Source organism: Staurois parvus, unplaced genomic scaffold (genome assembly GCF_062004578.1).
Source record: "Staurois parvus isolate SC_StPar_1 unplaced genomic scaffold, SC_StPar_1.0 ptg000377l, whole genome shotgun sequence".
NCBI lineage: Eukaryota > Metazoa > Chordata > Amphibia > Anura > Ranidae > Staurois > Staurois parvus.
In genome coordinates this window covers 1,334,279-1,351,639 of record NW_028318173.1, presented here as the reverse complement: position 1 = coordinate 1,351,639, position 17,361 = coordinate 1,334,279, and the positions used below count along the sequence as shown (strand labels likewise).

General features: G+C 45.7%; 1 protein-coding gene across 3 annotated transcripts in view; it reads right to left on the bottom strand.

Annotated features, from left to right (window-relative positions):
* The window catches only part of ASTN2 (astrotactin 2), a 521,452-nt gene that overhangs the window by 47,443 nt on the left and 456,648 nt on the right, over positions 1-17,361 (bottom strand). For all 3 annotated transcript variants that reach the window (XM_089685523.1, XM_089685524.1, XM_089685525.1), the window contains 2 exons: positions 7,283-7,548; positions 3,516-3,649 (listed from right to left, as the gene is read on the bottom strand). In XM_089685523.1, the coding sequence (XP_089541649.1) occupies positions 3,516-3,649; positions 7,283-7,548 (400 nt within the window). The remainder of the gene's footprint in view (positions 1-3,515; positions 3,650-7,282; positions 7,549-17,361) is intronic.

The following is a 17,361-nucleotide window of genomic DNA, read 5'->3' as shown; positions in this document are numbered from 1 at the left end:
GAATGTTCTGCTTATGGAGTTCCCTCCGCACAGTTTTTGTGGACATTTGGAAGACTGAGATTGAGCTCTCCAGTTGTTTTCCTATTCCGGGTCACAATCCTGCGCAATGTCCTTCTGTCTCTTTCGGTCAATTGACCATTACGCTCATCAGAAACTGTATATGCCGCCATAACCTTTGATACTGGACCTCTCAGCACGGCCAATAAATCGGCAACTTCAGCCACAGCTAAGCGGCTCCAACAATTTGCCCTCTTTAAAGTTCAGTAAGCTCTGAATTTACTCCGTATTATTTACAGCGCATGTAACGAATGAGGAAAGTGAGGCTTCCAAGCTGTTAGCTGGGTGTCTCATCACACAGCAGGAGCAAAAGTATGTCACATCCATTCCGCTTTCAATGCGAAACATGTCGTCACTTTTACACCTGCAAACCGTGTCATGTTTTCGTATTTTTGGCCAACTCCTGTAGATAAAGGCTGATATATGTATGTGTGTATTTATAAATATACATACAGGCGTACCTGTATGAATTTAATTCGTTCTGCGGGAATTTTTGTATTCCGAAAAATTTGTAAACCGAAACGTGGTTTCCCATAGGAATGCATTGAAAACCAATTAATCCGTTCCGGAGGTCAGAAAAAAGTAAAAAAAAGTCTTTTATCTGTTCAAAACTCTTTATAAAGTGCACTTTAAAGGCATAAATACTGTACATGTACATGATAAAAAATTAATTTGTAAATGCATTGAAAATCAATTAATCCATTCCAGAGGTCAGAAAAATGTAAAAAAAAGTTTTATCTGTTGAAAACTCTTTATAAAGTGCACTTTAAAGGCATAAATACTGTACAGGGACATGATTTAAAAAACTTTGTATATGTATTAATCCGTTCGTATTGCGAAAAAAATTTGTCAACCGAGCCATTATTTTCAATGGAATCGTAAACCGAAAATTACTTTAACTGATGCATGCGTGTATATATATATTTTTTTCATTTCTGTTCTTAAATTTAATTTTTATATAATTTTTTTTTTTAAATCGCAGTAGTATTTGACAGTTACAGTAGTAAACAAATACATAGGCTAAATTTTAATATTTTTTGATTATTTTAATAATGAAATTGTATCCGGCGATTACATTAGTAAACAAATACACACTGCCACCTTCAGGCTGCACTTGCGACTGCAGGCTGAAGGCTTTTATTGTCAGCGAAGTCTCCAGCCTGCCCTTTGGATCCTCACGATCAGGAACTGATGCTCGGATTGGTTTCTGATTGTTAGTGGGGACCACGAGCTGTCAGAGATAGCAGAGTTTGAAAGCTAGCAGTCGTGCAAAGTAAAAGTTTGCTAGCCCTCAAAGGAACAATGTTTTTTTTTTCCCATGTGCGTACTGTGGAAGACCAGATATAGTGAATGCCAGGTCCGGGGAGAGCGGACATAGTGAATGCAGGGTCCGAGGAGAGCGGATATAGTGAATGCAGGGTCCTGGGAGAGCGGATATAGTGAATGCAGGGTCCGAGGAGAGTGGATATAGTGAATGCAGGGTCCAGGGAGACCAGATATAGTGAATGCAGGGTCCGGGAGAGTGGATATAGTGAATGCAGGGTCCAGGGAGACCAGATATAGTGAATGCCGGGTCCGGGGAGAGCGGATATAGTGAATGCAGGGTCTGGGGGAGACCAGATATAGTGAATACAGGGTCCGGGGAGACCAGATATAGTGAATGCAGGGTCTGGGGAGACCGGATATAGTGAATGCAGGGTCCGGGGAGACCAGATATAGTGAATGCAGGGTCTGGGGAGACCGGATATAGTGAATGCAGGGTCTGGGGAGAGCAGATATAGTGAATGCAGGGTCCGGGGAGAGCAGATATAGTGAATGCAGGGTCTGGGGGAGACCAGATATAGTGAATGCAGGGTCCGGGGAGACCAGATATAGTGAATTCAGGGTCTGGGGAGACCGGATATAGTGAAAACAGGGTCCGTGGAGAGCGGATATAGTGAATGCAGGGTCCAGGGAGACCAGATATAGTGAATGCAGGGTCTGGGGAGACCGGATATAGTAAATGCAGGATCCGGGGAGAGCGGATATAGTGAATGCAGGGTCTGGGGAGAGCGGATATAGTGAATGCAGGGTCCAGGGAGACCAGATATAGTGAATGCAGGGTCTGGGGAGACCGGATATAGTGAATGCAGGATCCGGGGAGAGCGGATATAGTGAATGCAGGGTCCGGGGAGACCAGATATAGTGAATGCAGGGTCCGGGGAGACCAGATATATGCAGGGTCCTGGGATTGGGAACACTTTATATAGCCCTCTTGTGCACTTTCCTTTTTGTTATGTTCTGCTTTCTCGGGTACTGTTGCAGGGTGAGTCAGTTGGCAATGCAGGGACTGTTGGGCTTCAAGAGACCCCATACCTCTCTGAAAAGCTTAAAAAGAACCCGTGGCTTAGGTTATGTATATTCATTTTTTAAACATATTCATAACAAGCAGTAAAGCTTTAAAACAAGCTCTCATTGACCTTTGTAACAGCAGTCACCATGGAGCAACCCATTCTCAAATTTCACAGTAGAAGTGCAGAAGTGATTCTCTCAGTAGCTCAACTTAGGCCGGCCATAAATGGGTAGAAATTTGACCGATTTTTCAGCCGAAAATCAGACCTAAGAATAATCGGCTGATTTTCGCTCTGTTAGTGGGTCAACGGCACCAGCCGATTTTCATGGTTCCTCCCCTTTCGTTGATCGGGCATATTGGAAAATTTGTGAAAAATTACCCATTTTCGACTCAATGATGGTCAAATCGTACGATCGTTTTTCTGAAAAGAATATACGCATGAGCCATGACCTGGAAGGAACAAAAGTTTCTCTTGTTATATGGGGTGAACTTTATGACTTGGATGACTTTATGACTTGGATTTTTTAAATCATTGATGGCACAATCGGATTACTGAGCGAACAACATTTTCAATTTTGTGGACGGAAATTGTAGCTCTAAGTCCAAATGAGGGATCAAAAGGCTGGAAGGCTGCTGAGTCGTAATTGAGAGTTGGAACAGGGCAGGTTGAATTGCTGGGAGAACAACTCAAACGACTTCAGAACATCTGGACTTTCCTTGCGAGATTTTTTTTCTCAATTCTGATGGTGTCACCAGGACCAAAAGTCAAGAGAGAGGATATCGCAAGGAAAACAACTTATTTTTTTAGTAGACCACAAAAGGGTTAGAACTTCTCAGATTCATACAGAATTTATTGTTTTCTTCGTCCCTGTGATGGAAATTCCCTTGCCTCACTGGGACAGGAAGTCAGAAGGAATTTTCTCAATGGGAACATTCTCCTCTGGACCGACTGCTGGTATAGGATTCTGTCTATGAGGGCTTTTCTATTTTTGGTTGTCTTTTTTCGACATTACGAAATACAGTTTAGGTAATAGTTAACTTTAATATTTTGCTTAAGTGTTTAAATAATTTCAAATTGCAACTCGGTTTCTGATGGAACATAGAAAATCCAGTAAGAGTCCCTTACACAGGTGGAGGAAGTGGACTGCAGTTGGGCAATCCATTCTCATCAATGGCAGTAAGGTCACATCGACACCAATCTTCGATGACTTCTCCCTTCCCAGAACACCAGTATAAGCTCATAAATGCGTTTTTGAACACCTACGAAAAGGTAAAAACATCATTACGATACCTGAAAAAAAATTGTTTTAGCACATTCACATCGTCAAAATGCTCACAAAATGGTAAAATTACAGCTTTAGTGGCTATGGCTCTGGCCAGCACAATGTAATGGGTGGAGCTGCCCACTGTGCTCAGTTTCTATATAGTTTCAAAACTTGGACTTTTATTTATTTCAACTTTTTAGATTTAATAAAATCAAGTGAACATAAATAAAATAAAAATTCTCCCCCTCCTCTCTTTGACATTACTGGCCCAGGACAACAAACATGTAGACTGGTGTCCATCAGCTTTGGATCTGTTGCTAAGGGCATGCCCCATTGACAGGGGGACACCAAACTCTTTGGCTAGCCCTAAGACAAGATCTTGGAGAATGTTGAGTAGAGGTAAGAAGCTGTTTCAGCTCTGTGCAGGGCCATCTTCTCATGAGATTTGAGCTGCTCAATGCTCTTCGAGATCTGTCCAGGAGGAAGATGGCACCACCCTTGACAAGGTCCCACTGGTACACAATGCAATACACCTTTTTTCTTTAGGGGCTAAAAAAGTACATTGCATTGTGTACCTGAATGCCCTCCTTCAGTGGGACCTTGTCAAGGGTGGTGCCATCTTCCTCCGATAGAGATCTATTTCAGCTTTTTAAATTTAATAAAATCAAGTTAACATTAATAAAAATGATCCCCCTCCTCTCTTTGACATTACTGGCCCAGGACAACAGGCATGTAGACTGGTATCTCCCTGTCAATGGGGCATGCCCTTAGCAAAAACTCCAAAGCTGATGGACACCAAATTCTTTGGCTAGCCCCAAGAAAAGATCTTGGAGAATGTTGAGTAGAGGTGAGAAGCTGTTTCAGCTCTGTGCAGGGCCATCTTCTCATGAGATCTGAGCTGCTCAACACTCTTCGAGAGCTGTCCAGGAGGAAGATTTCACCACCCTTGACAAGGTGCCACTGGAGGAGTGCATTCAGGTACACAATGCAATGTACTTTTTTACCCCCTAAAGAAAAAATGTGTATTGCATTGTGTACCTGAATGCACTCCTCCAGTGGCACCTTGCCAAGGGTGGTGCCATCTTCCTCCTGGACAGATGTCAAAGAACGTTGAGCAGCTCAAATCTCATGGCAATCCTGAGTCAACTTTAAAAAAAAATTTATTCTGGGGATTGGAACTCCGCTTTAATACTAGTCCGCATGCTCTTAGCACTAAGTCAATTGCTGGTGGGCACCAGATTCTGTGGCTAGACCCAGGCCAGGTTCTGACAAGAGGGATAAAAATCAAAAACAAGAGCGTATTGGATTGTATACCCAAACATGCTCCTCCAGCAGCACCTTGGCAAGGCTGATGCCAGCTTCTTTCTAAACAGATCTTGAAGAACTTTGACTAACTCAAATCTCACAAGAAGATGATCTTGCAATGAGCTGAAATATCTTTTCTTGGGATTTAGGTAACTCAACATTCTCCAAGATCACCCCCTGCACTGCAGAAGTCAGGGAAGGATGAATATATTATTTATTTTTCCCAAAACAGGTACTTTTTTTGCGACTTTATGCAGCAATTACGGAGGAGGGAGGTAGGCCTCACCGAATAGGCAGACCATGCTTGAAGATCTGCTTTGAGAAGAGATGAACTGGAAGCTTTTCCTTCCCAATTAGAGATCCAAGAACAGGATTATTAGGAAGATTATCGAGACACCGCTGAATTTATTATGCTCAATTGAGAAGATTAGATTTAGAGAACAGAGGGTGCTGAATGACTGATTACATGATATTTATTACATTAATTCACTGAGCCAAGTGTTTAGATCTAAGCATCACAGTTAATATTGCGGAGGAGTAGTTATATTGGGCTGGTTAAAAAAAAGTCACTGCTGCTCAGAGGCTACTTGGCATAAAGTAAGAGGTCCTGTTACTTTGATCGAGATTATTTTATTAATTATTTTATTCTTTTTAATGTATTGAAACAAGAATATTCTGAAGCCTTGTATCTACAAGCAGTTATTGTTATACTGTGATTTCAAGTCATTTCTTTACATAAAAATCTTTCTTAAATGGTCAGCCTACCCAAAGGGGATACGTATGTGTAAAAGCCCATGCTGCTACCCATGTGAGGCCTATGTCGGTGGTGGCGAAAGGGTTAGGAACTCTTAAAGTGGTTGTAAACCTTTGATATGAAAAAAAGAACAAAACACATCCTTCTTTAGCCATTCTCAACCAGGGTTTTGTGGAACCCCAGGGTTCCTCCAGAGGGGGATAGGGGTTCCTCAAGCTGTGGCTAAATGACCTCCCTTATGATGGTGCCTTTATAGTTCCCAGGCCAAAAGCCACTTGGCAGAGCCAGCGAAGGTAACATTCTGGTCACCACTGTAAGTGAGGCATTCTTCCCACTGACCCCCACCAATGTATGGGGCATTTTCCCAATGACCCCACAATGGACTAATCTTTAAGGGTTCCTTGAGACCTGAAAATATTTCAAGGGTTCCTCTGGGTTAAACCGGTTGAGAAAGGCTGCTCTAAAGTTCCAAAGTACCAAATGTGATTTCTGTCTGCAGTCTCGTTTCTCATCTACTTCTGACAGGTTGTAACAACTTCAAGTAATTAGGGGGATGGAGGAGAGAAGCTCTAACACATGGCTTGTGATTGACAGCCTCAGCTGGGCATGTTTCCCTATGAGATTGTGTAGCGGGGGGCATGTTGATTCCCTCCACTCAAGTCTCAGATTACACTCCGCTCTCCTCTCTAAACTGTGCAGAGTGCGACGTCAAATCCCTGCCCCTGCCTCTGGAAGCTCAGAAATGCTGTGTACAATGTGTGCTTTAGAGGGCTGGAGAGAAGAAAGGGCTGCAGATAAACAGGTACAGTATATCTAGAAGGATTTGTTTCATCTCTGTGTATCACCTGAGGTCAGTCATGTCACTGGGTATATCTAAGGGTTTACAAGCACTTTAATGTGGATCTTCACCCATTTCTTTCACTTGGCTTCTCTGTATCCCACCCACTGAACATATGTATTTTTTATTTAGGTTTTAGCCTGCCCCACATTCTCCATCATTCGCCTAGTCGAATGATATCAGTGACCCTGGTGCTTCCTTGGATATGTGAGGCTCTTATCCCAAGAGCCACTGGTTACCCTATTTACTAACAGAGGAGGTGGGCGGACTTAGTGGCATGTCATCGGTAGGCTGCACCAGAACCCGGAAGTCCCAGGGCAGCCTTCTGATGACGTCACAAAGGATAATGGCAGTGCAGGACCTGGCAGCCATTGCAGAGTAGGGAATCTCAGCAGGACAACGTTGGATCCTTTGTGTGGGTAAGCATCTGAAATGTGCGCAGCCGAGCATCAAGTAAGCTGGGGAGAAGAAAAAAAATGGGGGGAACGTGAAATTCCTCTTTAAAGCCAGAGGGTTCCTCTGATCCCTGTAACTGGTTGGCACAGTGATCATGTGATCGGAGGCCCATCCTACCAGTTACGGTCACAGTTTTGAAGGTACGTATGCACTCCCAACACGCAACATAGATGAAACCCACCTCTGCGCAGCCACCTATATGCCTACGCCAACTTTGGCCTTGGAAACTGCTTTAAAAAAAACAAGCACATCCTATACATAACACAGATGGGTACCTCTCGTGTAGAATTATCTTGAATCAAATTATAAAGAGGGGTGATTCGGTTAATTTCCAAGAGAACCGGGATGGGGCTGACTTGTTCCTTGCCAGCCCGTCGGCACAAATGGCAGCTTGCTGGGCAACGGCCCTTCTCTTCACAGTGGATTTCCACTCCCATGATAAGTTGGTCATCGGACAGCATTTGAGCAGTCAGCAACCCCGAGAGGTAAGTGATGAACGGCATGGATTTCAGTTCCTTCTTGCTGCCCAGTTCAGTTGTTTCTAGGCATGGGAAAAAAAAAAAAAACAGAATTGTTCATCAATAATTCATAACGCAACATGACAATTATTATCCATACACAAAAGCACAGAGCCATTGTCACGCAACATAGGATAGCTTGATTGCCTTATGCTGATGGGGGGGGGTTGGATTTGATTCCTTCAGGGCTTCCAACAGAATAAAAAATTCTACATTTGGAAGCATTGGTTTCCTGCCAAAGTCAAAAAACATACTTGTAGGTAAACTGGCACCCAGAGAAAGCATGAAAATGTAAGCGAGGTTGAGTGTGATGAATGTTCTTCCATTGTTCTTTCATTTTTATTACTTGAGTTGACCCAAAAAGTCGGATGATGTGAGGCTCGGACCAAGTTTCGTGGATTTGGATGTCCTGAGCTGAAACCAAATTTCAGTGTTATTTTTGGCAGTTCAGATCCTCAAAAGGCTTCTAGGAGAAAGGAACCAAGGGCAGGGAGCAGCCCCCTTACCATTCAACATAAGGGCAAATGCCTTGTAAGGGGAGATAGGTCAGCAAAAGCCCTTTGTCCGAAGGTTGAGGGACTGAGGGACATCTGGTCCCCCAAAAAGGATGTAGGGGATTGTGAGAGGAAGGACTTATAGGAATATGGAAGCTCTCTTTATAATAGGGATGCCTCTTGAAAACCATCCCCTCCCAGGGAAATCGGTACAGGGGTACAGTATTACCCCTTTGGCAGTTTGTGAGAGTGGGATCTTATAGGAATATGGAAGCTCTCTTTATAACATGGGAACCCTTATATATCCACCCATTCCAAGGGAAATGGGTACAGGGGTACAGTATTATCCCGTAATTGAGAATGCCTTTCAAGGGGGGGGGGACGGAGTAGCAAAGGCACCTGGTCCCAATGTTGAGGGACCTCTTCCCCACATCCGATCCCTCAAAAAGGATGTGTGGGGATTGTGAGAGGAAGGACTTATAGGAATATGGAAGCTCTTTTTATAATATGGATGCCTCTAGAAATCCACCCCCTCCCAGGGAAATTGGTAGAGGGGTACAGTATTACCCCTTAGTGAGAATGCTTTGCAAGGGGGGGGCAGCAAATTACCTGGTTCCAATGTTAAGGGGCCTCTTCCTCTTATCTAGTCCCCCAAAAAGGATTTGACAGTTTGTGAGAGAGGGATCTTATAGGAATATGGAAGCTCTCTTTAAACATGGGAACCCCTAGATATCCACCCACTCCAAGGGAAATGGGTACAGGGGTACAGTATTACCTTTTAGTGAGAATGCCTTGCAAGGGGGGGGACAGAGTAGCAAAGGCACCTGGTCCCAATGTTGAGGGACCTCTTCCCCACATCCGATCCCTCAAAAAGGATGTGTGAGGATTATGAGAGGAAGGACTTATGGGAATATGGAAGCTTTCTTTATAATATGGATGCCTCTAGAAATCCACCCCCTCCCAGGGAAATCGGTACAGGGGTACAGTATTACCCCTTAGTGAGAATGCTTTGCAGGTGGGGGGGGGGACGACAAATTACCTTGTTCCAATGTTAAGGGGCCTCTTCCTCTCATCTGGTCCCCCAAAAAGGATTTGGCAGTTTGTGAGAGAGGGATCTTATAGGAATATGAAAGCTCTCTTTAAACATGGGAACCCTTAGATATTCAACCACTCCAAGGGAAATGGGTACAGGGGTACAGTATTACCCCTTAGTGAGAATGCCTTGCAAAGGGGGGGACAGAGTAGCAAAGGCACCTGGTCCCAATGTTGAGGGACCTCTTCCCCACATCTGGTCCCTCAAAAAGGACATGAGGGTTTGTGAGAGGAATATGGAAGCTCTCTTTATAACATGGAGGCCCCTAGATATGCACCCATCCAAGGGAAATGGGTACACGGGGACAGTATTACCCCTAGTGAGAATGCCTTGCAAAGGGGGAACGTGGCAGCAAAGAAACCTTTTCCCAATGTTAAGGGACCTCTTTCCCACATCTGATCCCCCAAAAAGAATGGGGGCGGGTTTTGCGACAAGGAGACATGGGGGCCCCTGGATATGCACCCCCTTTTAGTGAAAAGGGTACAGAGGTACAGTCTTGCCCCTTGTTACTCAATCCCAAAAAGTGAAATGTAACCCCTTCCCGCACAACCCCGGTGCCCCTTCAACTGGGCTATTATGCCTGGGGGGGGGGGGGGGCTGGAAGGACTGCCCGATCCCATGACCACTGCGAGTGGCTGTCAAAGTGGTCACATGATCAGGAGACGACGGGACACTGCTAGAGACTGGAAACTGTCTTTGACAGCTCGTTCAGCACCCTCAGCACAGAAGCTACTGCCTCCCATGAACCCATGGACGCATACGTGCGACGTGTGGGTGTTAAAGCTCTTTGCCTCCTCAGCCATGCGTTACGTGGATGGCAAAAGGTCAATAACCATACATAATTTAAAAAAAATTTAAATAATGTCCTCCAGTGTAAATCCATTATTGATCACATCATCTAATGATGGTGAATCCATCGTTCATTATGTCACTCCATAGCTGTAGATCCTCATCAAGCATGATGATCTGTCTCCCAAGGGGTTTCATGACCACGTATGGTTAACCGCTTGCCACCTGCCCACACTAAATGTCCCTGGACGTCACCATCCACTTCCACACGTGTACCCTTCAGGCTTCAGCCAATGATTTTGGCTGTATATCTGCTGATCGGCTGTGGCCAATCACAGCACAGGGTTCTGTGTTCCCAAACACACAGTACTCTGTACTGTATTGCGATCTGGCTGTTTCTTCTCCTTGGAATCAACTGAGTTCAGGGAGGAAAAAAGCAGCCAGATCTGCGAGTAAAAGCAGCAAGCATTCCGCACTGTAGGCACACGGTTAACCCCTTGATTGCCCCTTGATGTTAACCCCTTCCTGGCCAGTGTCATTAGTAGTCCTCATGCACACTGGCCGTTTAAAAAAACCGTCGGTAGCGGTAAAGTTGCATTTTTTTAACGCTTTTGCATTAACGTTTAACTGTGTTTTGCAACAAAAAAACAAAAAACCTTTTGGCTAAAAAACAAATGCTCAAAAACGCTGGTTTGCTGCTATTTACCGCGCTTACCAGCGGTAGAGCGTTTTTCCAGCTAAGAAACTCCTCTAGAACCCCATTAGTTCTGGGGATTTTTTCCAGCCAAGAACCTCCCCCTGCCAAAAAACGCTGATTAAAGCCTGTGTGTGCATGGACACATAGGATAACATGCTGGGGGAGTTTACTGGCTGTAGAAAAAACCGCCAAAAGCCAAAAATAGCAGCTGTGCGCATAAGGACGTCCAGTGTACGGTATTATGTCTCATCACTGTATTAGTGTCACTAGCGACGCCAGTGTCAGTTAGTGTCCCTCGTAGCCAGTGTCTGTTAGTGTCAGATTGCCCGCCACACTATCACAGTCTCATTATATGTCGCTGATCACCACCTGTTACTAGTATAGTGTCTATAGCTGCTTAAATTACAATATATATACCGTAGTTTGTAGACACTATAACTTTCAAACAAACCGATTAATATACACCTATTAGGAGCTTTCTTTTTTTTTTTCCAAAGACGTAGCAAAATACATTTTGGCCAAAATATATGAAGAAATTTTCAGTCTTTTCTTCATTTATGGAATAAAAAATAAAAAAACCCAGCAGTGATTAAATACCACCAAAGGAAAGCTCTTTTTGTGTGAAAAAATGTATATACATTTCGTTTGGGTGCTGTGTTGCAATCACCAGGTAAAGTAGCACAGTGCTGAATAGCAAAAAAAATGTCCTGCTCATGAAGGGGGTAAAATCCTCCGTAGCTCAAGTGGTTAATGACATCATCTGGGACCCCCTACTGTTTTATTAACATTCTAGCAGCTGGTGAAGTGGTCGATCAGTTTGGTGGTTCAACGAACCACGAATGGGCAAGGTTCAGAATCGGAATTGTTTTCCTACCCGTTTTCAGCAAAGCACCTCAGAGTAAATAAATCTGAAAAAATGCAAATGATGTGTCAATTCACTTCTCACAAACAATTAACAGAATACTACTACTGCTACAAATAATAGTCACATAAAAATAATAATATTTAATATTAATAATATTATTTAATATTTATAATAATAATAATAAGCTTTCCCAGTTCCAGTAAATATTATGCTGAAATTTATATCAGGAAAAACAAAGATAATTTGTAACTTCAACATAGAAATTGTCTCCTATATAATGTTACCATCCTGGAATGGAAATCAATTATGTAAAAATTTGTGTTCCATTGCCATCTACTGGTTCAAAAGGAAAAATACAATATACAAATCTGTCTTGCGCTGCGTTTATAAAGGGAAACTATGATGGCGTTGAGTCATTTTTCTTTAAATGTAATTTTTTTTTACATTTCTACATTTTAAATCTGATGTTTTTCTAACTGAATAAAGGATTCCCAGAGCACTATGGATCATCTATAGCTGTTGTTCTCATCTAGGGTTCCGTGGAATCCTAGTGTTCCTCAAGAGGTTGCTGGAGGTTCCTTTAATTGTTGCCGTTTGACCTGTCATCGGATGGTGCCTGGATAGTTGGGGGTCCAATGTCATTTGGCAGAACCAACAGCAGCATGACACCAATGATCAGCTTTGGTCTCTTGATGCGGCAACACTTTTAGGCGCTAGCAGCAGCTCTGCATCTATTCGTATGACACCAGTGATCTTTTAAGCTGTCTGAAAGGGTGGAATTCTGACCAGGAGGACCAGGGGGACCACCAAGGTCAATGCATTTTTCCCACTAATCCCCAATAATTTAATTTTAGCAGGGGTTCCATGAGACCTAAAAATTATTTCAAGGGTTCCTTGGAGGTACAAAAGGTTGATCTGTAGAGATGGTGTTGCAGTAGTCTTTAGCTTTTGGCCAAACATAGACTATATTGCCCAAAGTATTGGGCCAATCCTCCAAATCATGTGATTCAGGTGTTCCAATCCCCTCCATGGCCATGCAGACTGCTTCTACAAACATTTGTGAAAGAATGGGTCGCTTTCAGGAGCTTTCAGGTGCTCAGTGACTCCAAGCGTGGTCCCGTGATAGGTTGAGATGAATTAGAGCGGAGACTGCGAGCCAGGCCTTCTCATCCGACATCAGTGCCTGACCTAACAAATGTGCTTCTGGAAGAATGGTCAAACCTTCCCATAGACACCCTCCTAAACCTTGTGGATGGCCTTCCCAGAAGAGTTGAAGCTGTTATAGCTGCAAAGGGCGGGGCCAACTCAATATTGAACCCTACGGACTAAGACTGGGGGGCCATTAAAGGTCATGTGCGTGGAAAGACCAACCTCAGGTGTTTTGGCTGACTGCAGGAGTGAGCCTCTGGTTGCTGAAAGCACCCGCTGGCCAGTCCTGGTACTGCAACCCACAAGGCAGGTGAGTCCGACCACTATTGGCGAGTCCATTCCTGACACCTAGTTTGACATTGTACTGCCCTAGCCTGACACTATACTGATCTCAGTTATGTGTTGTGTGGGGAGGAGGAGCTCTGCTGCCTGTGCCCAGGCTGTGTGCAGTTCAGGGATGGGAGAAGGAGCTGTGCCCCTGTTCTCTGCCCTGCCAGCAGTGATCCCTGTCTTCTACACTGCCAGCAGTGATCCCTGTCCTCCGCCCTGCCAGCAATGACCCGTCTTCTACACTGCCAGCAGTGATCCCTGTCCTCTGTCCTGCCAGCAGTGATCCCTGTCCTCTGCCCTGCCAGCAGTGACCCCTGTCCTCTGCCCTGCCAGCAGTGACCCCTGTCCTCTGTCCTGCCAGCAGTGACCCCTGTCCTCTGCCCTGCCAGCAGTGACCCCTGTCCTCTGCCCTGCCAGCAGTGACCCCTGTCCTCTGCCCTGCCAGCAGTGATCCCTGTCCTCTGCCCTGCCAGCAGTGACCCCTGTCTTCTGCCCTGCCAGCAGTGATCCCTGTCTTCTGCCCTGCCAGCAGTGATCCCTGTCCTCCGCCCTGCCAGCAGTGATTCCTGTCCTCCGTCCTGCCAGCAGTGACCCCTGTCCTCTGCTCTGCCAGCAGTGATTCCTGTCCACTGCCCTGCCAGCAGTGATTCCTGTCTTCTACCCTGCGAGCACTGACCCCTGTCCTCTGCCCTGCCAGCAGTGATCCCTGTCCTCTGTCCTGCCAGCAGTGATCCCTGTCCTCTGCCCTGCCAGCAGTGACCCCTGTCCTCTGCCCTGCCAGCAGTGACCCCTGTCTTCTGCCCTGCCAGCAGTGATCCCTGTCCTCTGCCCTGGCAGCAGTGACCCCTGTCTTCTGCCCTGCCAGCAGTGATCCCTGTCTTCTGCCCTGCCAGCAGTGATCCCTGTCTTCTGCCCTGCCAGCAGTGATCCCTGTCCTCCGCCCTGCCAGCAGTGATTCCTGTCCTCCGTCCTGCCAGCAGTGACCCCTGTCCTCTGCTCTGCCAGCAGTGATTCCTGTCCACTGCCCTGGCAGCAGTGACCCCTGTCTTCTGCCCTGCCAGCAGTGATCCCTGTCTTCTGCCCTGCCAGCAGTGATCCCTGTCCTCTGTCCTGCCAGCAGTGATCCCTGTCCCCTGTCCTGCCAGCAGTGATCCCTGTCTTCTGTCCTGCCAGCAGTGACCCCTGTCCTCTGCCCTGCCAGCAGTGATCCCTGTCTTCTGTCCTGCCAGCAGTGATCCCTGTCCTCTGCCCTGCCAGCAGTGATCCCTGTCTTCTGTCCTGCCAGCAGTGATCCCTGTCCTCCGCCCTGCCAGCAGTGATTCCTGTCTTCTACCCTGCCAGCACTGACCCCTGTCCTCTGCCCTGCTGACCTTCAATGTTCTTCCCCATTTTTACTGCAACCCTACATTGGACAGGCCAAACCCAGCCCTGATGCCGGGGAGCCTTCCCATGACAGAGGGAGCAATGTCACCGCTCCCCTTAGTGTCTCAGACCAGTCAACGCTGGGGATTCTAGAACCAACTATGATGTAGGAAGGCACAGTGGGAGATCTCTGGCAGGGTGAGTATCATTGGGGGGGACACCTTCATGCAGATACTTTGCCCCGAATGGTAAAGGTGACAGTGTCTCTTTAAAGGAAAGTAATAAAACCATTTTTATCATTGTCATAAATGTTGGTGGCCCAACTGTGTCACCAGGGTTAATAACCAGCTAACAGATAGGACGGTCACTAGAATGTCAAACAGAATTCAGGCAGATGGTCGTAGAGAAAACAGCTGATAGTGTCATCTGGCTAATGTTCTAATACTAAACAGAGAGAGCGCAGACTGGCAATAGTAGAGGTAAGATGCATTTTGGACAATCGCATGAACATTTCAAGGCATGAACAGTCAGATAAAGGTCAGGGTTAGAGAGACCTCTACTCAGGGCATGGGAAGACAGACTAGCCTGTTTACCAGGCTCAGGATGAATGTCCAGCAGACTCCTAAACCCTCCTGATTAGGGCAAGTGTGCGCAGTGAAGATCGGGGCTGCAGTGCTCGATCTTCACCAGCAGATGGTGACGTTTCAATGCCAACAGCTACAAGCGTTAGTTTAAGTGGGATGGCAAACAGATCAACGTAATAAAAAAGTTTGTTGAGTTGACTTTAACACACAAAGGGCCCATAACCAAGGGGTTTATATTTATCCTAGAAAATCCCTTTTAAAACCCTAATAAAGGATGTTGAAGTCAGAGTCGGACAGATCTCTACCCGTGGCATAAGAAGGTAGACTAGCCTGTTGATCAGATTCAGGCTGAATGTCCAGCAGACTCTTAAGCACTCCTGATTAGGTCAGGTGTGCGCTGCAAAGATCTGGGCTGCAGTGCTCAGTAGTGACCAGTAGACTTATTTATTTATTTCAGGTGCTTCTATAGCGCCGTCAATTTACACAGCGCTTTACATATACATTGTGCATTCACATCAGTCCCTAACCCTCAAGGGGCGCACAATCTGAGGTCCCTAACTCCCATCTATAAATACACATACTAGGGCCAATTTCCACAGGAGCCAATTCACCCACCAGCATGTCTTTGAAGTGTGGGAGAAAACCAGAGAACCCAGAGGAAACCCACGCAGGCACAGGGAGAACATGCACACTCCAGGCAGGAGGTACTGTGGCTGGGATTTGAACCCAATAGTTAGTCTGGCTGAAAAAAAGACAAAAGTCCATCCAGTTCAACCATTAAAAAAAAAAAAGTTATAATCCTATACCCACAGTTGATCCAGAGGAAGGCAAAAAATCCTGCAAAGCATGATCCAATTTTCTCCTGCAGGCCCAAAAAGGCAATTGGGTATTCCCTGGATCAACTTGTTAAATGTTAGTATCCAGTTATATTCTGTGTATCTAAGAAAGAATCCAGGACTTTTTTAAAGCAATCCACTGAGCTGGCCACAACCAACTCTTGAGGGAGTCTGTTCAACATTTTCACAGCTCTTACTGTGAAGAAACCTTTCCATGTTTGGAGATTACATTTCTTTTCCTCCAGACATAAAGACCAACAAGCCTAGTACTGCCAGGCGGTGGTGCTAACCATTTAGCCTCTGTGCTGCCCTTGTGTGTTTTTTTTTTTTTGTCATTGATTCGTTTTTCAGAGGAAAATTTCATTTTCGGAGATTCAAATATATTCAAATTTCTGAATGGGCATAGAAATGAATGGGAATGAATCCGAAAAAAAAGTTATGAATGCATTCATTTCATTGGGATGATGCCACATATTCTAATTTGTTTGATAATGATCCGAATTCATTGCTATTAGCTGGTTGTTAAGGAGCAGGCGGCTGCTGCGTCCTTGACAACCATGCCTCACCTTTCATCTGGATTCCTGCCACTGTGAAACTAATTCTGAAGAAACGGATCCCAAAAACGGATCAGACCGACGCAACAAATACAAGGGAACAAAAAAGCAACCTAATGAATGCATCCGAAACAAAAACAAAATTTTCCGCTGCGCACATGTCTACTGACCAGCAGATGGCGAAGTCCCAAGGCTAACAGCTTCAATCATTAGTTCATCAGACAGGAGGGAGGCGGGAAATAGACAGGACTTTTCTTCTCAAAGAATAGGTGCAGGAACTCCCCGCCTTTTCCCTTGTTTCCGCCCCCTACCCACCCCTGAGCACTCTCGACTTTGGGTCCACCTCCTACCCACCTCCCAGTACCGCCTCTTATAGAGAATACAGAACCCAGTATCATTTTGTGGCGCTAAGTAATTTGTATGTAATGTGCTCATGAAAACAAGAAAAGCAGTAAACTACGGTAGATCCCCTGTAGCCAGCAACAATAGATCCCCAACACAACAATAGACACCCACCCCCGCAACAATGGACCCCCACACCACCCCAGCAACAATAGATCCACCCCCCGGCAATCAGATCTCCCAGCAGCCAGCAACAATAGACTCCTCCCTCAACAGGAGATCCCTCCCAGCAACAATGTCCCCAGCAATATAAGACCCCCCAGCAACAATAGACCCCCCCCCCCGCAACAACGAACATCCCCCCCACAACAAAATACCACTCCAGCAAAAATAGATCCAGCAATCATAGACCCCCCCCCCCCCCCCGCAGCAAAAACAGATCTCTCAGCAGCCAGCAACAATAGACTCCACCCTCAACACGAGATCCCTCCCAGCAACAATGTCCCCAGCAATACAAGACACCCCCCAGCAACAATAGACCCCCTGCAACAACGAACCCCCCCACAACAAAATACCGCTCCAGCAAAAATAGAGATCCACCCCAGCAATCATAGACCCCCCAGCAGCAAAAACAGATCTCTCAGCAGCCAGCAACAATAGACTCCACCCTCAACAGGAGATCCCTCCCAGCAACAATATCCTCAGCAATATAAGGCCCCCCAGCAACAATAGACCCCCCCG